The sequence below is a fragment of the Babylonia areolata genome, chromosome 1 (assembly GCF_041734735.1).
Source record: "Babylonia areolata isolate BAREFJ2019XMU chromosome 1, ASM4173473v1, whole genome shotgun sequence".
Classification (NCBI taxonomy): Eukaryota; Metazoa; Mollusca; class Gastropoda; order Neogastropoda; family Buccinidae; genus Babylonia; species Babylonia areolata.
The window spans coordinates 70,636,718-70,664,240 of NC_134876.1; the positions used below are offsets into that span (position 1 = coordinate 70,636,718).

The 27,523-nt window shown below is 45.7% G+C and overlaps 1 protein-coding gene across 5 annotated transcripts in view; it reads left to right on the top strand.

Annotated features, from left to right (window-relative positions):
* LOC143286749 (uncharacterized) overlaps positions 1 to 27,523 on the top strand; it is a 276,442-nt gene that overhangs the window by 33,041 nt on the left and 215,878 nt on the right. For all 5 annotated transcript variants that reach the window (XM_076594492.1, XM_076594483.1, XM_076594502.1 and 2 more), the window contains one exon: positions 25,865 to 25,996. In XM_076594492.1, the coding sequence (XP_076450607.1) occupies positions 25,865 to 25,996 (132 nt within the window). The remainder of the gene's footprint in view (positions 1 to 25,864; positions 25,997 to 27,523) is intronic.

Here is a 27,523-nt window from a genome sequence, read left to right on the forward strand (position 1 = left end):
GTCTCTCTCTCTAGCAACAGGTAAACTAACATACAGACACGTGCAGAAGCACGCACACTAGCATGCATCCACTCCAACGCAAATGTGCACGCGCACGCGCACACACCTGCCCCTCTTCGCCCTCTCTCCCCACACACACAGACACACACAGACACACGCACACACACAGACACAGACACACACACACACACACACACGAGGTAAATTTACACTGTGAAGACAAGAGACGCTTGAAGAGCTTGCGAGATTGTGAAGGACTGACTGCCCAAGCTGGTACACGGTTTCCGTATTAGTGTCGAAAGTCATTCTTCTTCTTCTCTTCTTCTTTGTTCGTGAGCTGCAACTCCCACGTTCACTCGCATGTACACGAATGGGCTTTTACGTGTATGACCGTTTTTGCCCCGCCATGTTGGCAGCCATACTCCGTTTTCGGGGGTGTAAGTCATTCGAATATGCTGTCTGGATACACGACTCATTTCAGTACGTGATCTGTCGTTGGAAACAGAAATTTAGTGCAAGAAATCCTGGGGGAACCAACATTCTGTTTAAGGAAAAGGCAAATTCTGCTCGTGTGGAAAGAGGACTCAGCTAGAATTGGTTATACCTCTTGTCTAACTTTATACCATTTCCAAAAAGGAGCAAGACAAAATCAAATTCCCACTGAAGACCGGAGTCTTCAAAAGTGGAAATGAAGCTGGAGGAAAGAAGAGATGTGGGGTTTTCAGAGTGAACGATGAATATAGCGTGTGTAAGAAGACAATTTTCATTTTTCTCGTACGAAGTCCAGGGATTTGTAGAATGTTAAACATACCAAAAGAAGATTTTGGGATGAGTAAAAGTCTTTTTTTAAAGTATTCTGGTTACCTCGGCGTTGATAAAACAGCTTTAAGTAGCATAATTGTTTTAGAATTTTTAGTCTTTGGATTTTTATTCATAAAGTTCGCAGAAATTACCCCGAAGGATAGGTGTTGAATCCGGGAATTGAGAGGGTGGGTTCTAGAGATCCCCCGAAAGAACATGGCCATAAGCACTGAAGAGCTCAGCGAGGAATTTGAGAACGTGTGGTTAGGAGGATAATGGGAGCGCAGATTGGGCAGTAGGTGTCCAGGGACCTATGGATCGTGTCTGTCCACGGACTGGGTAAACGAGCACTCAGACTGGGGGATCCGGTAGTCGTCATCGCGGCCCCAGGGGGGGCCCCCCTAAATTCAGACTGATTTCAGGAATTGAATTGCCTGTCTCGTCTGTGTGTGTGTGTGTGTGTGTGTGTGTGTGTGTGTGTGTGTGTGAACGCGCGCGCGTCGTGTAGTGTGATGTGGTGTGTGACGGGATGGTGTGTGTGTGTGTGTGTGTGTGTGTGTGTGTGTGTGTGTGTGTGTGTGTCCATAGTCCCATTACGTGCCATCGCCTGATCATTTCAAGCTTTGTTTTTTGTTTGTTTGTTGTTTGTTTTTTTTGCTTTTGTTTGTAGTAGCTGATGGTGCACCTTTCCAATCAACCGTCACACTGACAAACGATGCGAAATTAATCACCCGCACGGAAGACGAATTGAAGACACCTGTCGACACAGCACGCCATGTTTCTTGTTTATCAGCGAAGTGAAAGGGGAAAGTAGCGCGTCTGTCGTGATTGGCAGGGTCTCCTTGAGTGCGTCAGTGGGGATGAATCTGTCCTGGCGGCAAGGCGGATGCACCAGCGTGCAGCAACTGAATCAGAATCAGAATTGAAATAAGAAAACCATCAAACAGTGCCGAAAACACTGATAATGGTCACAACGTCTGTTCACGGTTAGTTTGCATCAGTTAATTATTCACGAGGACAGCCTTTCAGAGGGCCGGAAACTAGAATAAGAAATCACATCATTATATAAACAGGGACAGAACAAAAACTGGGATTGATTGGTTCATATCAAGTTTACAGAGGAGTTTGTGACAATGATTGCAGTGCTGATCAGTTCAGGTGAACGGTAATAGAACGGAAAGTAAAGGTTACTTAAAGATGAAATGGCCATGCATAACTTTTTGTTCATGGGTGTGTGTTAACTGTTAAAACGTGAGGCTGTAACTTCGAAGGGGTGGCATAATGATCATGACATACTTGACTAATGCCTTTTGACTCCTTATGGAGCATAGGGCTGCTACAGCACTCCTCCTGCGGACTCGGTTTTGGTTTTGGGCTGTCCTCTTCAGCCGGGTCCATGTCCATCCGGCTGCCTTCATCTCACCCTCCGTGCTTCTTCTCCAGGTCTGCTTTGGCCTGCCCAGTCTCCTCTTTCCTTGGGGGTTCCATTCAAGTGCCTGTCTTGTGGAGTCGTATGGAGGCTTTCGAAGGGTATGGTCAATCCAGACCCATTTCTTCCTATTGATCTCCTCTACTTGATGGTCACCTGGTTGGCTCTTCTTCAGAGGCAGGCGTTTGATGTAGTCTCTGGGCATCTTATGTTTAAAATATGGCGCACGCGGCTTTTGATGAAGGCCTGCAGTTTATTTGTGGTGTTCGCCTTCATAATGATCATGGATGATGTTTATATTTGTGAAGAAAGGGATATGATGTAAGAGACTGTGGGTATTTGCGCGTGTTTATGCACACACACACACACACACACACACACACACACACAGAGCTCTGCCCTGAGGATGAAGTGGACCTGTGTGCCGATACGTCAAGGAAATATAGTGGGTGAGTGTGGCCGGCAGATGTAGTGTTGTCCTCACAAGCTGGTTGGACGACCTATACCCTTTGCCCTTTGGCAGTGATTGCTCAACGGCACTGATTGCTCAGCGGCAGTGACGGCTCACTTTGATGTGGTGGCACGTGATGCATGGCATTATAATTTCCCTTGGGCATCCCACCGTCCTGTCCGCTTCTCCACTTATGTCCCACCTCTCCTTCCCTCCCCCTTCCTACCCCCCACCCCTTTCTCCCTGTTCTGGTGATGGATGGCAAGCGGTGACCTCCAGGTCTCTTCCTTGGTGCTGGTTGGTCTCCGTGGTGGACTGCAGACCTCATGTTTCTTTATCTTGTTCCAAGCGTCCAGTGAGGACGCTTTCTTTATTGTGTGCGTTCATACATGGTGTGTGGAGGATAGGAGCAAGGTGTCTGTTATGACTGTCTTTGGACCAGAGCTTGGTTTCCTCCGGAGGACGAAAGAGGGCCTAACGTTCGTTGTGATGTTATGATTTAATGATTTAGAATAGCAGGGTAGTGGTTAGTTGAGTGTAGTGGGTGGCAGTATAATAACAGGGGTGTTGATGCTGATAATGAATCAAGACATGATTAATGGTTTATGGTTTATCAGAAGGATAGTGGATAAAAATAGGCGGTACATCAATAGGAATAATAACTTTGGTATAGTCACAGGATAAAGGTGGATGGTATGTTAATAGAAAAATTGGTATGTGGCGTATCAGCAGGACAGTGAATATTACTGTTGATGGCACATAACAGAAAATTCATCATAACTGGTTGAAATCTGGCAGGTTACTGTGCAACAGATTATTATAGAGTTGATGATTGCAGATGAATGGTAAGTGATGGAAATAATGATAAGACAGACGAACAGCTGCAGGCAATAGGTCAGAGGTGTGTGTTAACACTACAGTCAGAAAGCATGGAATAGGGAGGACTTAAACGGTTGCGAATGATGATTTGTTGACGTGAAGACAGCAGGGTGATAGAAAAGGGGGCATACACGCGTGTGTGTGTGTGTGTGTGTGTGTGTGTGCGTGTGTGTGCGTGCATGCGTGCGCGCGCGCGCGCACACACACACACACACACACACACACACACACACACACTCCCCCCCTCTCTCTCTCTCATTCAGGAGACTGTTGATAAAAGTTGTAAAAAGAGACAATCAAAGCGGAGATTTGAAAGAGAAAAAAAAAAGAATGGCAGACAGGGAGGCGTGGTCTCGCTCCAGCCAGACAGGCTCTGAAAAGAGAAAAATCAGAAGAGAAATGTCTTCTGTAGAAATGCGGAAGTTTTGAGAAGAGACGGATGTCAACCAAAGAACGCAGCTGCATGGATGGAGTGTAACGCTGAAGAAGTTGGAAACATGATTATGGGAAACCTGTTAAAAAAAAAAAAAAAAGTTGGGAACCATACGTTACGGGTCATGCATCCCATACATCCACAACACGGCCCTGAAGTCCAGTCCGTTGGTATGTGGCTGATTGTGTGAACCTGTTGTCCCCTGTAACGCTGTTACCCGCACTGCACCGTTTTCCAGCCGGCGTACCCCACGTGCCGTGCCCCGTGCATGGTGGTGCTGCTGTGACCAGCCATTGTGCCAGCAGCCCCAATCCACTTTGAGAGCAATTGGCCGTGATTTAGCGCCGTTCAGGACTGCACGATTGGATCAGGTCTGCTTCGTTTACCTTGTTGCAGAGGTGTCTGGCCCGCCACACAAACTGGGCCGCTTGTAGCTGAGGGGCCTGCTTCTTCAGGCAGCAGTGGGGATTGATTTCCACCACTGAGGTCTCCCATTGTTTAGAGCACAGTGACAAGCCACGCCTGGGTGGTGGTGTTTTGCGGTAAAAAAAAAAGATATTAGTTTTGCTGCCATATGGTAGTCGCCCAGAAACCATTAATTTTTTTTTATAATCATTTTATCATGATACCACTTAGAGGACTTACCCTCCATGACTGTCCAGACATCCCATTTGGCCGTGAACTTTCTGAAGACGTTTCTCGGGTATCAGTTTAGGATAGTCTCCATGGAACTCACTAAGGACATACTTTTTATTGGCTGTCTGAAGTTGATACACATGCTATCATACCACACACACACACACACACACACACACACACACACACACACACACACACACACCTCCCTCCCTCTCCCCTCCCTCTCTCTCCCTCCCTCTCCCCCTCTCTCGCACACACAAACCCCTCTCCCCACAGCCATTTTCCACGGCTTTCGCTGTCGATCTGTGTTGTGTTACGGACAATGTATGGTGGCCTTGGTCTGCCACTGCTCCCACTTGAGCTGGGTTCAGGCTCATCTCTCCCCATTTCTCATCCTCTCCCCTGTCCCCTTTCTCCGTGCCCTCCCTCCCAGTCATCCGAAGCTCTCAGCAAACACATTGTTGGGATTTAGGGGCTGTGGGATCCCTCTGAGTCTGGTTGTCAGTGGCTGCGTCTGGGGTGATGGCTGACCACTGGCTACATACTGTAGCAGCCACAGTCATCTGGGGGACACATGCACGTTCGGGGGCGCTTGCGCTGACATGCTCGCGTGCACACACACACACACACACACACACACACACACACACACACACAAACACACATGCACACGCACACGAGTGGTGGACTGGCTGGCAGAGTGTTCACCAAAGAAGCGAGAAATGAAATATGTTCAAGGACATTCCAGCCTCACTGGTGCTGAAATTCTTTCTGCCACCTCCCTTTTTCTGATAAGTTTTCTCAGCACACGGAATCTCTTACCACTCCTCCAGATACTTTGTGGTGGTTGTGAGAATTAGCCTTTCAAATGCATGAGGCGATAAACAATGATAAAACATTTCTGTTGCGCACATCTCCAGCTTAGGCTAGATCTCTGAATGCACTTCTATATAAGATATTATTCATGCAACACACTGCAATGTATTGTGACGCAATGCAGTGCAGTGAAAAACAGTAGAGCACGATGCCATACGGTGCTTCGCAGTTCCAGGGCGTGCCAGGAGATGCGATTCGACCAACTCTGGCCCCCTCCTCCATGTCCTTCGTTCAGATCGACATTTTTCCAGTGATCTTGATCATTACCGTGACTTGGGACGCTTTCGGCGCCATCGATCTCTTCTTATTCCTTTTCCTCCCCACCCACTACCACCCCCTGATCACCTACCACCCCCATTCCCCACACACCTCCTCCAAGAGGATTGTAGGAACCGGGGACTGTCAGATTGTCCTTGGAAGAGTGGCCGCCAACGGGCTACGTTGTTTAACCACCCCAAGTCAGCCTCGATCTAAAGGGTATTGTCGCCGTTTATCCTCAGAGAGAGAGAGAGAGAGAGAGAGAGAGAGAGAATTAAGGCGTGGGGGGTCTGTGATCTTCCGACAGTTTAGAGCTTAGCTGGCTCTGTGACATGTATCGATCAAAGGAAGGTACATGCACGTAGTGAGAGACATACGGGGCCGATTGATGGTTCGTTCGTTGTCAGGGTCGTTAGGAACTGGACTGAGTGACCACTTAGACGAAATGGGGGTGTGGGGAAGGGTGTATTGCTGAGGTGGTAGTCGTGGAGCAGCCAGGGGGGAAGTGGTGCTGGTTGTGTGTGTGTGTGTGTGTGTGTGTGTGTGTGTGTGTCTGTCTCTCCGTTTGCCCGTCTCATTCTGGTGGCTTGCCGCTGCAGCGTGTTATCAGATGTGATGGTATCAGTGATCTACATGTGCTCTGTTTCTGACATGCTCCTGTCTGGCCTGTCACAACGCGTAACTTGCCGGCCTTCTCCAACCCCGGGCCCACAAAACAGATAGGAAACGACAGGCTAAGTCTTTAACCATAGTGGTGGTAGATACGCAATTGGATACTAGATTTGGGCTGTGTTGTTGTTTTGGTTGTTTTATATATATAGAGAGAGATTTTGTTTTTGTTTCTGTTGTTCTTAGAGAGTCAGAGAGAGAGAGAGAGAGAGAGAGAGAGTTCTCAATGAAATAATGCTTTAGATAGGTACATAATGCTTTTAAAGTTTTCTCTCGTGCTTCCACCTTTAGAAACACATAGCGAGAGAGGAAGTTCTATAGAAAAATGATAGTTTAGATAGGTACACAATGCTTTTTTAAATGATCTCTAGAGCTTTCGCCTTTAGAAACACACACATGATGGCCTAGAGGTAACGCGTCCGCCTAGGAAGCGAGAGAATCTGAGGGCACTGGTTCGAATCACGGCTCAGCTGCCGATATTTTCTCCCCCTCCATTAGACCTTGAGTGGTGGTCTGGACGCTAGTCATTCGGATGAGACGATAAACCGAGGTCCCGTGTGCAGCATGCACTTAGCGCACGTAAAAGAACCCACGGCAACAAAAGGGTTGTTCCTGGCAAAATTCTGTAGAAAAATCCACTTCGACAGGAAAAACAAATAAAACTGCACGCAGGAAAAAATACAAAAAAAATGGGTGGCGCTGTAGTGTAGCGACGCGCTCTCCCTGGGGAGAGCAGCCCGAATTTCACACAGAGAAATCTGTTGTGATAAAAAGGAATACAAATACAAATACAATACAAATACACACACACACACTTACGCACGTGCATACACACACACTCAGAGAAGGGGGTGAGGGAGCTTTGGGACCACACTCATTATTGCTAACAAACGCATGCAAACAGCCGAAAAAATCCAGTGCATGATACGAATCAGTTTTCTGTCCAGAGAAAAAATACACACAGCAACAACAAAAGAAACGTCTCAAAACAAACAAACCCCTCAAAAACAAAACCCCTCTGAAAAACACACACAAAATAACAAAACAAAAAAACAAAACAAAAACTTCTGAAAAAAAAGAGAAAAACAACAACAAAACAAAAACAAACATTATCGATATGTTCCACACAAGTGAGTTTAGGACCAACAAACATCACATTTCTCCCTGCTTATCTAGAAACTGTTCACACGCTAATGGCCTGAATGGCATTTAGTTCCCTCACACCACCCCTCACTTTCGGACATGGCTCGAGTTTCCCCAGTCAGTTGGGTTACGGTGTGATGAAAGCAGTGGCTGATGGAAGGTGAATTTTTTACAGTCTGATGAAATCCGCAGGATGATGCCAGGTCATGAAGTTCTGGAGTGTGCTCATCATTTTCATGTTATTACATTTGTCAGGTTTTTCGTGGTGATGTAATAGCAGTTCGTCGACGGCGGTTTTGGGAAGCATTGCGCGAGTGGGTGGAGATGGGGGACCGTTTGTGGAAGGAGGGGGTTGTTTGCTGCGAAAGCGTTTTGATTCAAGATTCGAAGTTGAAGGGAATCTTGGAGGGATGGTTAAAAAAAAAAAATCTGAACTATAGAGACAGATTAAGTAGGATGGTTGGTGATGTAATGGATGATTCATAATAATGGTTTATAATACTGGTGATAAATGGACAGAAAATAGCAGTTCACAAGTAGTTAAAATCCAGTTTACAGAGCAGTGTGTGGCAGTGATCACAGCCTATCAGTTCATGTAAACCAGGCAAGGCCTGTTAGACACCAGCCTTTTTAGGTTATCGTATTTTTATTATTTTATATTTCTACAGCAGTGTGGTATAGCGTGTATAGCTTTGACACCTTGAAAATGAAACATGAAATAGTGGAATAAAAAACAACAGCAGAATGATGAATGAGAAACCGTTTGTTGACTGTTAAAACGTGGGGTTGTGTAATCAAAAGGGAGGACATAATGGTCATGGATGATGGTTTATATTTGTGGATATCCAGATTATGATATATGAGGCTGTACAAGCAATGATATATGAGGCTGTACATGCTTGTACACTTGCACACACAAACGCACATGCCAGCACTCGCACACGCACACACAGTCATATATGCACATGCATGCACACATGCATATATATTATATATATACACACACAGATACACAGACAGACACACAGATACAGAGACAGAGACAGACGCACGCGCACACACAGACACACACACACACACACACACACACACACACACACGTGTATGTGTTGCCCTCCTCACAAGCTGGTTGGACGACCTGTGACCCTTGCCCTTTTGAAATGATTGCTCAACTGCAGTGATTGCTCGCTTTGATGTAGTTGCACGTGATGCATGGAATTATGATCTGCCCATGGGCATTCCTAACCCTTGTCCCTTTCCATCCTTCACCCCCAGGCCCCTTCTCCCCCTCACCCCCAAAAGCCCTGGCGTGTGCCGTGATGGATGGCACGTGGTGACCACACAGATCCCTTCCTTGGTGCTGGTTTCTGTCTTGTGGACCACGCTGTGTGTTCTCGTTATCATGCTTTATGTGTCCCACAGGGGGGTTAGGTATTCCTCTGCTATTGTGTGTGTGTTGTGTTGGAGAGAGAGAGAGAGAGAGAGAGAACGCTGAACGACTTAATGACTCAGGCGAACATGACATTTGTGAGAATAAACATTAAAAAAAAGGAAAAAGATTTCATTCAAAATGCCACATGTCCATTACATACAGACAGATGCACACACACTCACCCTTCACATGACAAACAACAATCCAAGCATACTCATCCATTTACACACTCACGTTCTAATAACTGCCTACCCCACACGCACATCCTTACACAAAATCATTCACACTCTCACACACACACCACAGTGTGCGCACATGCGCGCGTACACACACCCACACACTCTCGCACTCACACCCACAGACACATACTCTACGTGTACACACTTGCACACATGCCTATCAACGCACGAAAAACCCCCCACATATGTTAACTCACTGGAAACGACCAAATTTGCATGCTATTTGAAGTGGGACTTTCATTCTTGTGTTTTTCTGCTAATGCTCTTTTCCTGAAGGTCTGAACAACGAATTTTGACATACTAACTGATCTGGGGAGTGAACATTAAATAATTTAGAGAGCCTTTTATCTGTGCCAATAGAAAGGGTGAAACAAGGTAAAAACTTCCTGCGGATATCAGAGTAACCTTGGCAATCCTTAGTACACACGGGGCAAAGAATATTTTCGTTTGTCATATTAAACCGATTGCGATGCATTTTTAATTGAGACACACCCATTCGGAGTTGTGCGAGAGCGTTCCGATATCCTTCTTTCCACAGGTACGTTTCCAGGCAAAAATGTGTCTGAAGTTCCCATAACTACTCATCTTTTCGCTCTCATCAATGTGGTTTTTCCAGCGGTGACAAAAAGAACTAAATAATCTTTCACGCAATTAAAAAAAAGAAACACCTTTCTCTCTCACAACCAAACAACCATACTTGTTCAAAGCCATTGTCACATAAGATTTTCTTCACCTGCGACACCCATGTCACTGTGCCTTTGTCGTGCAATGACAGCAACATGTTATAAGCTTTCTTTGAATACATGTTATCTGGCTGTCTTAAGATTCGAAACCAAAATCTGATTACTTTTATGATGGTTTAATGAACAATGGATAGCGACCAAGTTCCCCATAAACAATATCATTTGCTGTTTTAATTGGCACATGAAGAAATTTCTTACAAGCAAAGAGATGAACTCTATCTGTTCATATTGCCTATATCCCCATATCTCTGCTACGTATATTAAAGATGGAACTACTTGAGAATCAAACAACTTAAAAAACACATCTGGCAAGTTACAGTGGATTCTACGTAACGTTCTAAGTATTACTACTGTCTTCTTCTTTGCTTTTATCGATGTTTCTTCAAGAGTCGCTACAAAGCTATTTCGTGCAGAGAATGTCAGTCCTAAATATTTGTAACTATTCACAACTTCTAGCTTATTGTTGTTCAAGAGCCATTTTTCGTTGGAAGATAGATGTCCACCTTTTCTGAACACTATCACTTTGGATTTCTCATGATTGACTGTTAACCTAATCGTTCAGATGATACGGTTAAGAGGTTAAGTTTGTTTTGTAGACCCACAACAGTTGAAGCAATCAAAGTCAAATCGTCAGCAAACAAAAGAATAACTAATTCTATTTCTGCAGGTCCAAAAGGTAAACCATGCTTAGCTCTAGACAGAATATCTCTTGCTAATTGATTTATCAATAAGGAGAAAAAGATTGGACTTAAAATATAACCTTGCTTTAGCCCTTGAAAGCACATGAAATACTCAGTAAGTTCTCCTTCACACATTACACACGAGCGAACAGTGGCATACATGGCTCTAATATTTTTAAACATCTTCCCACGAATACCAGTTTCTAAAAGTATTGACCACAAAACAGACCTTTTTACGGTATCGTAAGCTTTCTGGAAATCTTTGAATGCCACATATAGTTTTGACCAAGAATTTAATTGTTTCTCTACTGCAGCATGCAAGGTAAAGATGTGATTGATGGTTGATCGACCTTTTCTGTAGCAGGCCCGTGCCTCCGTTATCTTTTCGTGTTTCTCAGCCCATACGGTTAATCTTTTGTTTATGATGAATGTGTAAGTTTTGCTCAAAATATTAAGTAATGATATCCCTCTATAGTTATCGGGACAATTTCTATCTACTTTCTTATGGAGTGGAAGGATAATTGATCTTGCCCATTGCTCAGGAAAGACAGTTTTTGAAAACAAAGTATTAAATAGTTTTAACAGGTACGGTTTAACTTTGTTTTGTGCGTGTTTCAACATTTCTGCTGTAATACCATCGGGACCAAATGCTTTTCCATATTTCAGGTTCCTCAGAGCTGCTTCTACTTCTTTTCCGTTGATATCTGCGTTTAATAATTCATCGAAATCTTCTGCTTCTTCTCCCGACTTCAATTCTTCATTGCTGGAAACTATTTCAGTTCCAGAATTAAGCACACGCTCAAAGTGCAGTTTCCATTCCTCTTTTGCAATTCCACTGTTTGTATTTTTAGGGGGCTTTTTTTTCTTTTTTCTTCTTTTTTATCTGTGATCAGAAATCGGATGGACATTTCAAGAAACCCACCAGTCGATCACTTTGTAATTTATTGAACATATTTTCTTTACTTACCAGTAAGTCTCGACATTCCTGACGTTGTTGTTCAAACAACAAGAAATTGTCATTACTTTTTGACAGTCGTAGATTTCTGAGCTGCATTCTTGCTTTCTTTTTTTGAGCAAAACACTCCTTATCGAACCATGGAGATCTCCGTCTCTGGATATTTGAATATGACTTTTCATTGGTCACACAGTTGGCCGCTTCAAGTAGAGACTGGTTAAAGATATCTAATGACTTTTCACAAGAATACTCCAACATCTGACAGGCTCGAATGAGGGAATCATTAAACTGAGGTGATTCAAGTGACTGTTTAAAAATGTGAACCTTATCAGACTGCCGAACAATCTTTTTCCTTCTTCTCAATGGCTTATCATGTTTTCCGATATGTCTAAAGCTTTTTATGGTACAGTACATTTCTACCGGAATATGGTCAGATTCGATTCTGCCAGGCACCTTTAAATAGTCTGTTATGTTAGTTAATGCATTTGATACAACAAAATAATCAACAGTACTATTTCCTTGGTCGGACATAAAAGTGAACTTTCCCTTGTTGTCCCAAGTAGGACAGCTGTTTACAATTTTGCAGTCAAATAGAGAGAGAGAGAGAGAGAGAGAGAGAGTGTGTATGCACGTGCTCTTTATCCGTGCTTACGTGTATGCATACATGTAATGTGTGTTCTTTGGGTGTTCATTTGCGCGTGTGTAGCTAAGGGAGAGGGAAACTAGTGAGGACCAGTGGTTGATATTCAAAGGACTAGAAAATGACTTCAGTTTTGTGCGTTGTTTCCATTTTTGGTGACGTATCGAATGATAGATGGTGGCTTTCTAAGGATTGTGGTTGTTAGGTGAAGATGTAAGCAAGAACAGTGGTCGTTGATAACACACCAGTCAGGAAGTAGATTATAATTGTTGTATATTAATACGCTTGCGGATGTTTGTCCAGGGAACTAGCATCCTAGGGTTAATAGTATGTGAACATAATAGTGGATAAGAGATCATCATTTTACAGCCGCATATCAACTGGAATAATAGTGGATGACAATTGCTGGTACTTAACAGGGTAGTGGATAATGTAGTGAATGATGTATAATAGCTTGACGAATGGTAATTGGTACACCAACAGAATTAATGAGTGGAATACTTGACGGCATATGATTGGAAAAAAAAAGGTCATAGCTGGTTGAAATCTTTCTCACAGATTAGTGTGTAACAGCTAATCACAGAGCTGACCATTTCAGATGCACGATAACTGATGGAAAACACGATTACAAAAGAGAACGTCTGCAGGCAATAGTTCACAGATGTGTGTTAACACATTAATGGGAAAGCCGGGCTCTAAAATCAGAGGGAGGAGGTAATGGTGGCGGATGATTGACTGGTGTGAAGATGGAGAGATGATAGAAAGGCCTGCTTACGCACATGCAAACATGCGCGCACACATAAACACGTGCGCACGCACGCCCGCACACACTGCAGTTTATTTAGACGAATGATGGACAAAACAGTGGTGTAAAAAGACAATTTTAAGTTGCAGATGCGAAAAATGATTGGGAGAATGGCAGACTGGAAGAGCTGCTGTCAGCTCAGCTGGAGGGCTTCTGAGAAGAGAGGTCACTGGCCAAAGACGTACAGTATTTCTGGAAAACGGTTTTCAGCTGAAGAACAGTCCTGTCTGGATAGATCGTGTCATACAGTGTACGCCCTGTGGCAGTACTAGTTTTCAACAAGACATAATCAGAATAAAGGATTATTTTATAATGTTAATATATTAAACTTAAAACAAAGAAAGGTTCCTCATTCCAATACACGCACTCTATGTCACACAGACACAAAAAAATAACAGTCATCATGATAGTCCCGTAGAATACCTAGAGGCTGCCTGATAACTTAGCAATCATCTTGGCCTACGACAATCCAGCTTGGCACCAGTCCCCACTGACGTAGTGAAGTATGGTGGAGAAACTCCTGGTGCAGAACCCCTCTACCTGCAGAACGGAATAGGTGTTAAACAGGTAGGATGGACGGCAGAAAATAAAAACAGAAATAAAGTAACGAAGAGTTGTGTATTTCAGGGAACACAAGATTGAAGCATTTCCTTAGCAGTACATATCTTCACTGTAATACGTTCCATAAAGGGACTCAGAAATCAATATAAAAGGCCACAACAACTGGTCAGTTTCTGCAGTCCACCTACAAGTTAATTGAGAACAGCTTAATCATTCCGAGAATTATTCCGAGCAGAATACCAAATTCCAACAATGAGCACAAAATTATCTTGCACATAAAATCATTCACACAATCGAAAACTTAACCAGATTAATTCACAACTATAAATATTTACAAAATATTCTAAAACACACATACTGGCACACACCTCACAGAGTCGGTCAGTGACGCAGGAAACAAATTATGAGCATCTAAAGGCAGCTCTCAGTTGGCAGTACCCAATCTGTTGTGTAAATGACTCCATTTTCGCACAGTGCTTACAGCTAGGTCTCTCACCGGGGAATGATGCCATATAAGTATCCATATCAGTCAAAAATATTTTTTTCTTGTAATGGTAAATAAAAGATGGTAAACGCCAACCAGGCTGTCCTGTGATTTTGTTCACTTATGAACATGAACTTCTCCAGCCTTTGCATTAGATTTCCTGCAGACTATTCACAACGGAGGTTCAAAACGGGACAAAATAAATATGATTATCAGAGCAAAATATCAGCATCCGCTGTGACTTGACTTGTCTTCTCTTCCTGCTATTTTCCTGCAGTTTCCCTGCATCTCTATATGTCTCTCCTGTTTCTCTGCTTCAAACAAGAAATTTGATTCACTGCTATTCCTCCTGTTTCTGCTACTATTTCATTGCAGGAAGCAGTCGAATGATCAAAGTTGTGTCTCTGCTTCAAACCAGCAGTTTGGCATATTCTGTTGGCATTACCCCCTTTGCCTCAGGCGAGGTGGATGAAAACGTCTGTCCTAACAGACAGCAGCACGACAGGTGAAGCCTTACTCTGGGTTAGGAGCGTCAGCTAAGAATTAAAGTTGACAGTCGTGAATAAACTCATAAAGCACCAATGTTGACACATCCCAAGTTGGCCAAACCAACTGGGACCATCCACCCAAACTCCCCACGACGTAAAAGTGATCCTGACCAACGCTAATGAAACAAATTATCCAGTACTGGAACACACAACTCTGGAACAAACGTAAACAGCCTGCAGTTTCTGATCAACCACAAGGGAGTTGCCAGTATGTAAGGCTGAAGACGTTGGCAAACATTCGTTTGGGGCTATGCAACTTGTTCACGGACAACCACATGTCTGATGCCCGGTCGTTGGTATGTGGCTGATTGTGTGAACCTGTTGTCCCCTGTAACGCTGTTACCCGCTCTGCACCGTTTTCCAGCCGGCGTACCCCACGTGCCGTGCCCCGTGCATGGTGGTGCTGCTGTGACCAGCCATTGTGCCAGCAGCCCCAATCCACTTAGAGAGCAATTGGCCGTGATTTAGCGCCGTTCAGGACTGCACGATTGGATCAGGTCTGCTTCGTTTACCTTGTTGCAGAGGTGTCTGGCCCGCCACACAAACTGGGCCGCTTGTAGCTGAGGGGCCTGCTTCTTCCAGCAGTGGTGGGGATTGATTTCCACCACTGAGGTCTCCCATTGTTTAGAGCACAATGACAAGCCACGCCTGGGTGGGTGGTGCTGGCAGTGAAAATATTAGTGTTGCTGCCATGTGGCGGACGTCCCAAAGCCATTTATAATGCTGCCACGTAAAGGACGTTCCCTCAAAAGGATTTTGATGGAATGGACTTTCCAGACATACATAAACGTTCTGAAGACGTTATGCTGTCAAAGATTAATCTTTCTTATGGCACTGGTTTATGTTCGCTTGTTCCATGGAGACATAATTATGTAAATATTTGGACCATGTGAAGAAAAATATACTCTGGTACGATGAGGTCTTTTAGGTCAGTATAGCTGGTGCGATAAGATGGATAATTGAAGACATGCTACCATGTTGTGGACTTTTTTGTTGTTGAGACATTGTAATTATCATGTATCCTTGATGGATTTCTTGGAGACAGATTACCACACATTGACTCTTTGGATGCACTGTTTCTCATTAATAATTGTTTGTCGTTTATCAAAGTATAAGTATCAAAACTGATACCAGAGCTAGTCCTTGATATTGAAGACATTATCATTATCATTGATATAGATTTACTCTCAGAAAATTGCAGACATTATGATATAAATTTACTTTCTGAAAACGGGTTTTCAGCTGTCTGGGGATATGCTACAAGACGGACACCATAAAGACATGCCATGGACTACGTGAACATATTGATTGTGTAAAAATATTGATTGCGCCGTCAAACGGTAGAAACACCGAAGACAGTTTTATGCCATCCACTCCAGCATAACTGAGTAGAGGTTTCATCTCGAATCCCTCTAAAATAAACGCACCATTGAAAGAACAGCAAACTTGTAAGTGTGTCGTCTTTTTTATGTGTAAGAGGGGGGCCCCAACTTGTAATGGATGGTGTTTTCCACATGTCCTTTCACCGTGAGAAACCTCCTGCCACTCCATGCCCTGTTTGCAGAGCTGGTTGATGGAGGGTGTGTGAGGAACTCTGGCTCCAAACAACTCACAGGAGGTGTCCGGGTGCCAGTGTTTGGGCGCGGTAATGGATTGTGTGGACATGGGCATGTTGCATCTTCCGCAAACTTGAAGATCAATGTAGCAAGGAACGTGTTTACAGTTTGCAGATTGGAAAGGGGATGGGGGTTGGGGGGGTGTGTGTGGGAGGGGGGGGGGGCTTTGCGGTCGAGTGCGGAAGGATTGGGATGGGTGAGGTGGGGGAAAGGGGGAAAGGATGAGGGCGCAAACGGCTTTCAGGATGGATGGAAGGATTTTCTAGCATTGAGAATTTGAGCGTTTTGATGGAAAGTTTTAAACAAAGAAACACAAACAGCAAGCAACAAACGTCCGTGCGGAAATGCTTGTTTAAAATCCCAGCTGGTTCACTCACACTGCTGTACGAAATGCACAGTGGTGTGTGCGTGTGTGCGTAAGGTGTATGTGTGCGTCGCGCGCGTGTACAGACCACTTTCCATGGCTTTCGTTGTCAGATTATTGTCTTCCATCGCGGACTACAGACGGTGGCCTTGGTCCACACAGCTTAGGTGGTTTCAGGCTAATGTCTCCCGCATTTCTCATCCTTGTTCGTCTCTCCCCCCTTACCCTCCCCTCTCCTCCTCCGTCAAGCGACGTTCCAAAGAAGCGGATTGTTGGGATTTAGGGTCTGCTGGATCCCTGAGTCTGGTTGTCAGAGTGGCCATGCCGGGGGCGATGGCTGGCTACTGGTCATCTGAAAGGCACACATGTGCGTGCTAAGACGCACCCTCACGCACGCGTGAGTGCACTCATATGCACACGCCCGCGCACATACAAAACGCTCACACACGCTCGCACTGGCGCTCACGCATTCATACACACCCATATATACATGTACACACGCGCACACACACCCACGCACACGCACACACGCACGTGCACACACACACACACACACCACAAACCAGCCTCAGTGGTACTGAGACCTTGTGGATAAAGCGTTCACCGAGGAAGTGTAAAGCAGGTCTGAGGAGGATCAGACCCAAGATCGTTCCAGCCAGTTTTTTTTTCCAGGCCTCACCCCCCACCACACCCCATCTTTTCCACTTCTTTAACTTTTCCCACAGAATCCCTCACCACTCTACCAGATATGGATTCATTCATTTTTTGTTCCTTGGAAACCCCTTGGGATGAGAGCGAAAGTAAAACCTTGTGGATTCTTGTGGTGGTCCTGGGTGCTAGTCTTCCAACATAGTTGATGGGCCACACTTTGGACATGAAACACAAAACAAGAAGAAGAAAAAAATATTTATTTACAGTCCGAAATGACCAACTCATGTGAACAGACCATCGATGAAGTAACCAACCAACCAACCAAAAGGAAAGTTCAAACGTAGACACTTGTCAGACGAAAAGCAAATGCAGTGCAAGGCAACACGCCAGATTGCATTGTGATACAGTTTTTCAAGGAGGCGTTATTGAGTATGGACAAATCCATATACGCTACACTGGAAGACTGTCAAATGTTGCCCATGGAAGATGGTCCGCAACAAGCTGCTTTGGTGCACTCGGTGTTTTATATTCCCGTCACTGGTCACGCAATCCAGCTGAATTTTGTTAAAGGGTCTGAGTATGTGTTGGCAGTTTTGGTGATAAACAACCGAGTAACTAAACAACAGAAACAGTATTTATACGCCATCCTCCCCCCCCCCCCCCCAAAAAAAAAAAAAAAAAAAATCACCAAGTCAGCCTCGATCCAAAGGAGTGATTGTGGAAGAGAGAGAGAGGGGTGGAGGGGAGGGGAGGGGGAGAGATAGATTATGGCATGGTTGGTCTGATGTCTGCTGTCAGCTTAGATGGCTGTGTGTTCTATATCGATCCTGGAGGCAGTCAGAGAGACAGTCAAGACTTCTTGGATCGGTTGGTGGTGCGTTCTTTGTCGGGTTCGTTAAGGGCTGGACGGAGTGACCACTGTGTGGGGCGGAGGGGAGAAGATGAGTGTGTGTGTGTGTGTGTGGGGGGGGGGGGGGGGGGCAGGGGGGGGGAGGAACTCGGATGCGTTCGAGCGAGGATTAATTTTTCATCCTGTCATCTCAAAGTAGCCACAGCATTCATGGAAAGAAAGGGATGGGAGGTGTGTGTTTCGGGGCGAGGGGGGCGGGTACACTGAGTGCATCAGACATTCACAGCGGCATTTTTAGGATGAGGGATCAAACAAAACATTATCCACTTGAATACATTGCAGAAAGAACCCCCAAACTGCTTTGAGAGAACAAACTTGAGAGAGCGCACTCGAATGCGAAATAAATATTAACGGGGAATTACCTGCTGTCGCTGTCCAAGTGATTGCGATCATGGAAACGGAAAGAAAATATACATGGGTGATTAGAAACGAAAAGAGAGGGGCCGTGATGTAGCAAGTTCAACTTAGGGTTGTTGCACCAAGGGGCATTAACTTGCATATTTGTGAAAATTACTGGATCTTACAAGAAGAGTATGTAAGTGCGCACGGTCGCGCGCGCGCGCGTGGCGCGCTTATGCTTGTATTTGTATGTGCGTATGCGCATGCATGCTTGTGCGTGTGTGTGTGTTTGACATTGCATTCGATGGAGCGAGTTTAAAAAAAAAAATTTGTTTATTTATTTTTTTTTACCTGTAACCTTAAAGTGGCAACATAGCGCTCATGGAAAGGAATTGGAGGGCGAGAGGAAAAGGACATCAGACCATTCTGTAGTAGTATTTTTCGGCTCACTGGCGTAGCCCATTTTTTAATGCAATGCGAGAAAAAGCAAGAACATGGAAACAGAAAATACCTTGGTGAAATGAGCTTAGAATTGTAAAAAAAAAAAAAAAAAAAAAAAGTATTGAACTTGTATCTCTGACTGTACAGCAGACAGGCATTGACAACGATCATGGAAGTGGGAAAGAATGAAAAAAACACCCCTCCATAACCCCATTTCCCCAAACATGAAGTTGTTAACAAGTTTATCTTAGAGTTGGTTGCACGCGCGCGCGCGCGTGTGTGTGTGTGTGTGTGTGTGTGCGCGCGCGTGTGTGTGCGTGTGTGTGTGTGTGTGTGTGTGTGCGCGCGCGTGTGTGTGTGTGCGTGTGTGTGTGTGTGTGTGTGTGTGTGCGCGCGCGCGCGCGCGTGTGTGTGCTGATTCAAACAAGACAAAGTTGGTCCCGTTTTGGGAGTTCTCACTGTGGCTGCGCAGCGTGACATCGGATGTGATGGTATCACTGATTTACATGCCCTGTTTATGATCTGTTATTGTCTGGCCTGTCAGAATGCATTGCCTGCCGGCATTCTTTACCCGTTGGCGCGAATATATACACGCACGTGTGCGCGCACGCACACACGCACGCATGCATGCACGCATGGACGCTCGCGCGGCGTGAGTGAGTCTCAAATTATAGTGGTAGTTGGTAACCAACTGCGTGTTTTTATTATTTTTCTTCTTCAATTTTTGAGTTTTAATCACTCAGTTCTTTTAAAGGGAACTGACTATACAAGTGAGACAGGGAGGGCAAGCAAGCAAGCAAACAAGCAAATGAGACGGAGAGTTAGAGAATGCAGAGTGGTGGAAATTGTTACACACACACACACACACACACACACACACACACACACACACACACACACACACACACACACACACACACAAGCATGAATTCTTAAACATTTACACACATTGCACCCACACAATGGAGGCATGGAACAGGAATGGAAAGGGGGCGGGGTGCAGGAGGGAGAGAGAGAGAAACACCGCGTATTGTTCTTTTGGCACAATTCCGAAGGCTGGTATTGGAACAGGTATCGCTCAGATAGAAGCATGGACCACAGAGGATCTCACGTGAACCGTTGGCCAAGCGGAAATGTGCCCGACTAGGAAGTGAGTGTCCATGAGTTCGAGTCCCGCACGTACCAGCATTTTCACTCCCCCTCCAGTAGATCTTGAGTGGTGGTCTGGGCGCTAGTTTTACACGTGAGACTATAAACAGAGATCCCAATGTGCAGCATGTGCCCAGCGCGCGTAAAAGAACCCACGACAACAAAAGGGTCGTTAGGCAAAATGATTTGGAAATATCTACTTTGATAGTAAACCAGTTACACAAGCAGACAGAAAAAAAAATTGATAAAAGGGTGGCAGTTACCAGTGGCGACGCTTTCTCCCACGGGAGAGCAGCCTTTAATTTCACACAGAGAAATCTGTTTGGACAAAAAAGGCGGAGACTGTAAAATACATTACAATAGAATGACTTGCAGGGGTCTCCACTTTGTTGTCACATGAAAAACGTGCAGTTAAGAGTGCACATCAGTCACGTGCGGTTAAAAGTGCATATCAATCAGTCAAGGAGGATCGATTAAAAAAAATAAAAAAAATCTTCCAGCAGGTAAATTTAGAGTGGGGAACACAATCAGCATGTTACACACCAGTGATCACAGGACCAATAACTCAATGTGTGTGAATGTGCGGCGGCGCAGTTTCCCTTGTCTCTCTGCGAATCTACACTGCTCACAGGCTAATGGCATAAACGACAGAGCTGATAGGCGATCGTTGCCGCGCGTGACTGGGAGGGGCGCGTGCTTGGAATGAGAGTTGTGCCCGACTCATTCAGTTAATACTGATCGCACGCCCCTCCGTCCGCTCCGCCCTCGGCCCGTGTGCCTCGCTCCTTTTTCTCTGCCCCTGTGTATCTCTATCTCCCCCTGTCCGCTCCCTGTCTCTCTCTTTCCCCACATCTCTCTCTCTTTTTTCTCTCTATCTTTGTATATGAATATTATGTGATATAAAATGTGTATGTGTATACCAGGGAAGAAGACAAAAATGACTGCAGGATTCTTCAAAGACAAAAAACTTAGGTTTATAAAAACCTTTTGCGTATGTGTATATATCTTTGCCAGCCTCTCTCTTTTTCTCTCTCGCTCTCTCCTTACCTTTATCTATCTATCTGTCTGTCTGTCTGTCTGTGTTTGTATTCGTCATAATCGTGATATAAAAATTTATATGTGTATGAATCTATATCAAATTCTCAATTTTCCTCTGTCGCTCACTCCAGCCTCATTTATTTCCCCTGTCTCCCTCTCCCTCCAACTCTGACGTGAGTTCAGTTTCCTCGTTAGTTGGGTTACGATGTGATGAAAGCAAGGGCTGATGAAAGGTGAAGGTTTTTTTTTTTTTTTTTTTTTTTTTTTTTTTTTTTTTAACAGGTGAAACCTGCAGGATGATGCCAGGTCATGAAGTGCTGGAGTGTGCAGCCCATCATTTTCATGTTATTTGTCAGTTTTTTGTTTCGTGGGGAGGTAATAGCAATTTCATCGACAGCGGTGTTACAAAGCGATGCAAGGATAGGTTGAGATTGGACTGGGATAAGGACGGGCGCAATAGCCGAATGGTTAAAGCGTTGGACTTTCAATCTGAGGGTCCCGGGTTCGAATCTCGGTGACGGCGCCTGGTGGGTAAAGGGTGGAGATTTTTCCGATCTCCCAGGTCAACATATGTGCAGACCTGCTATTGCCTGAACCCCCTTCGTGTGTATACGCAAGCAAAAGATCAAATACGCACGTTAAAGATCCTGTAATCCATGTCAGCGTTCGGTGGGTTATGGAAACAAGTACATACCCAGCATGCACATCCCCGAAAGCGGAGTATGGCTGCCTACATGGCGGGGTAAAAACGGTCATACACGTAAAAGCCCACTCGTGTATATACGAGTGAACGTGGGAGTTGCAGCCCACGAACAAAGGAGGAGGACTGGGATAGGGATGGGACTAGGGGGAGGGGAAAGAGGGGTGTGTTGCACTGGAGGTCCTTGATTCTAGATTAAAAGTTGGAGGGGAATCGAAACTGGAAAATAACCCCACGCCCCCTCTTTAAAAAAAAAACAACCACAAAAACTAATAGAATAACTCCTTGTTTCGTCCTGTGCAAAATTGTGGCCTCTGGAACGGAAGAAAGAGGCTTTTGCTGGAACAATGCACACAGATGGTACAGACAGGCACGGGGGAAGAACGGACAGACAAGACGACAGGCGGGAAGACAGGAAGGCATTATAACAATTACAGCAACCACAGTTTCTTCTCGCTTCAGTTTCTCAAGGAGGCGCCACTGCGTTCGTACATATTCATATACGTTACACCACATCTGCTAGGCAAATGCCTGACCAACAGCATAACCAAACGCTTCAAGTCAGGCCTTGAGTGAATGCATACATTCGTGTACCTATTACATTTCGATCACAGGAGAGTTTGAATTTTATGTCGCTGCCTGCGGTAACCTATGTTGTTGATATTAAGCTGGCGTGGCTATTGGTAACAAGTTCGTCTTTTGACATACTTGATTTTTGAGCAAGACTGGATCTGTTCCGGATTGTCGATATGAGGCTTTCAACTGTTAGGAAAATGGATGTCGAGATGAAAAGGAGAAAAGAAATATGAGGAGCTCTTGTTGGCCATACTGAATGTTATTCATTAATCAAATGAAGGTGAAGTAGTTAGGGGAAGGTTATTAGACTGCGGGTTGTTTTTTTTTTTTTTTTTTCGTCACACAGAAGAACCGTTGTTGATATAATTTGCTACTGGATAACCGAGTTCCATCTGGGTGGAAGAGGGGGGTGGTGTGGGAAGGGTAACAACATTGGTATGTGGCTTTGTGTAACCGGTCACACCATGTATTGATTGCCAGCTGCCCGACCTTGTCTCCTTCCCCCTCCCTCCCCTTCCCTTCCCACAATTCCCTTCTCCAGTTACGGAAGCGGGAGAAGGCGGATTGAAGACGGGATGGAGCGGATTTATCGGACCTTCTTTTTCTCCTCCGGCCTTGGCCATAAATCACTCCGCCTTCCAGCCACCCCTGTCCCTTCGCTCTGTCGGAATTCAAATTGGGATGGGGGAGAGTTCAAATCGATCAGAGGCAGTATCCCAGCTTCGTTTACGTTCGCAGATAGGAGCTGCCATACCAGCCGTTTCAACCGAATTGTCTGCAGCACTGTCAGGTTCCTTTCGTATGAAACTTCACAGGCTGACAATGGATGTAATGGAAACGGGTGGGGTAGAAACAATGATATGTTGTATGCGTATCGGCATGATTGACGCCACAATACACAACACGCCCACTTGCGGTTCGACCAACACGAGAGCCTAGGCTTTGTTTTTCTGGTTCTCGATGTCCTTTGAGTAGAATGCCGTTCCCAGGGTAAAGTTACATGTATTAGGTGTTTTGTTTCCGATACGGAGAGCTTGAGAATTTTTTTTTCTTGCTGCCATATGTGAAACAGTATAGATATCAGTCCTGCGTTCGATGGTTGGAGGAAGGGGTTAGTTACATTCGGGTTCACCGTCTACACCCACTTCCTGTGACATGGCGACGGGTATAGCCAGCCTAGAACACCGAGGGGAAGGGGACCTGTCTGGCACCGCATTGACACCACCAGAATGAAAACACGTTAAGACAGGCAGTGACCGTGCCGGTTTTTATTATTTTTAAAATATTTTTTTTATGTTGTGTGTCTGTGATATGAATTGAAAACATTTTGACTGAGAGTTTGGTGCTCTACCGCAGCACCAAACGGAGGAGGGAGGGAGTTGATCCGTTCGGCTAGCATGCTCCTGTTGAAAGCAAGCTGGACGGACCCTTCGAGCTGTCCCAACAGTATTTTTGAGCGCACGCATGATGACCCATTTTGCCGTGCATCGGGTTCAAACCGCTATCTTCATACCTACGGTTGAAACGGGTTGTGTGGCAGCTCCTTTCTGTGTGTGTCTGTGTGTGTATGTGCACGCGCGCGCAGACTTGTAAAGTTTATTTGAACTTATCACGAGACAATTCTGCCCATACGACAGAGAGGAACCGAATGACAATAACAAGTACTGTTGGTGAAATGTGAAAATAAGCGTAGTAGAAAGTAAGCGTGTTTTTGTTGTAAATTTCTGAAGAGTTTGTATCGATCGGCAAAGACCTCACCTCAATCCAAATACAAATTAAGTTCATATATAAGACAAGACGGGAGAATATTCGTTCCGTTTGACCATTTTGTTTTCTTTGGGCAGCTCTCTTCTGCAGCCTATCACCCCGCAACCATCCCCCCTCCTCCGACCCGAACCTCTCCCCCCACCCTCCCCCCACAACACACACTTCAATTTGCAAAATGAGCTTTCAGGAGCAGGGCGAACTGTGATCATGTGAATCCACGTTTTAATCTGACAGCGAAACGAAGCTAGACTAAAGAAGATGACCCTCCCCACACCTCTCTCTCTCAGGTCAGTCTGCCCACACCACACCCCCCTCTCTGCCCACACCACACCCCCCTCTCTGCCCACACAAGTACCCCCCCCCACACACGCATGTGTGTGTGTGTGTGTGTGCGCGCGCGCGCGCGTGTGTGCGTGTGTGTGTGCGCGCGTGTGTGTGTTTGTGAGTGTGTGTGTGTGTGTGTGTGTGTGCGCGTGCGTGCGTGTATGTGTGTGTGCGTGTGTGCGCACATAATTTCCACATATTTGTTCGCGTCTATCCGTCAGCTCGTCGTTTGTCCACCATCCTCTCTCTTTCTCTCTCTCTCTCTCTGCCCCCTCGCCATCTCTCTTTCCCCCTCCCTCCCTCTCTGCCTTTCTCTCCGCCCCCTCGCCTTCTCTCTCTCTTTCTCTCTCCCCCACTCTCCCTCCGCCCTTTTCAATGAATGGGGGAGCACGCGCATATTTTCGATGGCATAAAAAAATTGATTGAAAGAATTCCATTGTGAACCACCACCACCACCCCCCTCTCTCCCAAGTCTGATGTGAGCGGTGAAATCCAGCAGAGAATCAGAAGATGGTCCAGTGAACATTACTTGTCACTGTCCAGATGAGACACCCCCCCCCCCCACCCCCCGGTTCCCCCCTCCCCGCCCCCGCCCCCCTCCGCCGCCCAAACCGATTCCTCCTCCTGTTGCAATCGACGCACATGATGGAAATAAAGAAATGTAGGGGGGAAACAAATATTCCCGATTTTTTTTTCTGTATACAACTGGTTTATAGTTTAAAGGTATTTTGAATACTTTTTAAGCATTTTGTTATTTATGTAGAGAAGGTCAGTTTCAAATGAACTGTCTGTCTCTAGTTATTTATATAGTGATTGTTACTTTCAGTTTGTCTGTCTTTCGTTCTTTAAGAGTGCTTCTTGCCTTGTTCATTTTCTGGACCCGGTAAGTACTTTCTGTCCTCAGCGTCATCCAAATTTAGACGTGTATGGCTTAAGTGCTAGTCTTTCGGGTGGTAGAAAACAGAGGAATTGTTGCTCACGCATGCGAGCACACACGCGCACAGAGCACAGGCACTCGCACACACGCACAGAGCACAGGCACTCACACACACACACACACATACATACACGCACAGGCACACACACACAGACACACACACACACACACACACAATACACACACACACACAATACACACACACACACATACATACACACGCACACACAGACACACACAAAATACACACACACGCACGCACACACACACACGCGCACGCACACACACGCACGCACGCACACATCCCCGAGAAATAAAAGGAAATATAGTAATAACACCCACCCCAAACTGAACGTTGCACCGTGTGTGTGTGTGTGTGTTGGACAGTCGGTGACGGAGAAGAGGGTTGAGGAGCTGAGCCGTCAGTTGGAGGAGGAGAAGGTGACGTCACGGCGGACCATCAGCCGGCTCCAGAGGGACCTGACCCGCTTGAAGAGCGAGCGGGCCCACCACAGCCAGGTGGGTGCCTGGGAGCCTGCTTCTGGGCTTTCTTGTCTGTCTGTCTCCCTCCCCCCCCCCATCCCCCCATCTCTCTCTCTGTCTCACTGTCCTGGTGCTGCTTTTTTGTCACTTGGTCCACCACAGCCAGTTGGGTGCATGGGAGACTGCTTCTGGGCTTTCTTGTCTGTCTGTCTCCCCCCCCCCCCCATCCCCCCATCTCTCTCTCTGTCTCACTGTCCTGGTGCTGCTTTTCTGTCACTTGGTCCACCACAGCCAGTTGGGTGCATGGGAGACTGCTTCTGGGCTTTCTTGTCTGTCTGTCTCCCTCCCCCCCATCCCCCCATCTCTCTCTCTGTCTCACTGTCCTGGTGCTGCTTTTTTGTCACTTGGTCCACCACAGCCAGTTGGGTGCATGGGAGACTGCTTCTGGGCTTTCCTCCCTCTCTCTCTCTTCTTCCCCCTCCCTCCCTCTCTCTGAAATAATCGTGTATTTTGATTGTGTTGTGATTTTTTTTTCTGCTCATTTTCGCTTTTTTAGCTTTATTCCCTCTTTAGGGCGAGGGCTGGATGTAAAAAAGCATGTTACTTGCTTATCTATTACCCTCGGTAATAAAAATTTTGTCTTTGTCTCTTTCTCTGCCTCACTGTCCTGGTGCTGCTTTTCTGTCACTTGATCCGCCACAGCTAGTTGGGTGCATGGGAGACTGCTTCTGGGCTTCTGGGCTTTCCTCCCTCTCTCTTCCTCCCTCTCTCTCTCCCTCTCTCTCACTGCCCTCCTCCTGGTCCTGCTCCTGTATCACTTGTTCTGTGGTTCTCCTATCGGCCTACCACAGCCATCTGGGTGCATGGGAGCCTGCTTATGGACTTTCTCTCTCTCTCTCTCTCTCTCTCCCTTTCTCTCCTGCCCTCCTCCTGGTGCTGCTCCTCTATCACTTGTTCTGTGGTTCTCCTATTGAACCCTTTTTCTGCATACATGTCAATTACGGCGCATAACTTCTGTTCGGAACTACCCGTCCACCCACGCAATGTTTAAACCCGCCTCTTCTCTCATTCGCCTTTGTCTCAATTACTGTAAACTCTCTCTGGTCTGGTTTGCCTGTTTCATCCATTCACTCCCCTCAGCGCATACCAAAGCAAACAAACAACAACAAACAAACAAACAAACAAAAATATTTATCAGCCGCTCGACTGGTCCTCATCACTACAGTCTCATTTGCAATTTCTACCATGGGCTCACTGTTCACACGCAGAATAGAGCACAAGATTAGTACTCTCCGTCATAAATGCATCAATCCCGAAATCTGTCATTTCCTATCTCTGTGACTGCCTTCATCTCTGCTCCGTGTCTCGCTCTTTACGATAAGCGTCAGATCCGTAATCCCCAGATTGGAGCGCTCCAGCCCCACACTCGGCCGCTGCTCTTTCTGTCTCCGTCTCCCTATTTCGGTTCGTCAAACCTTTGCACTCAGCTTTTTCTAGCCTGGCTTAAAACCTACCTCTTTGCAAATCACCCCCATCCCTACCCTCTCTCTTTCCGTCTGTAAT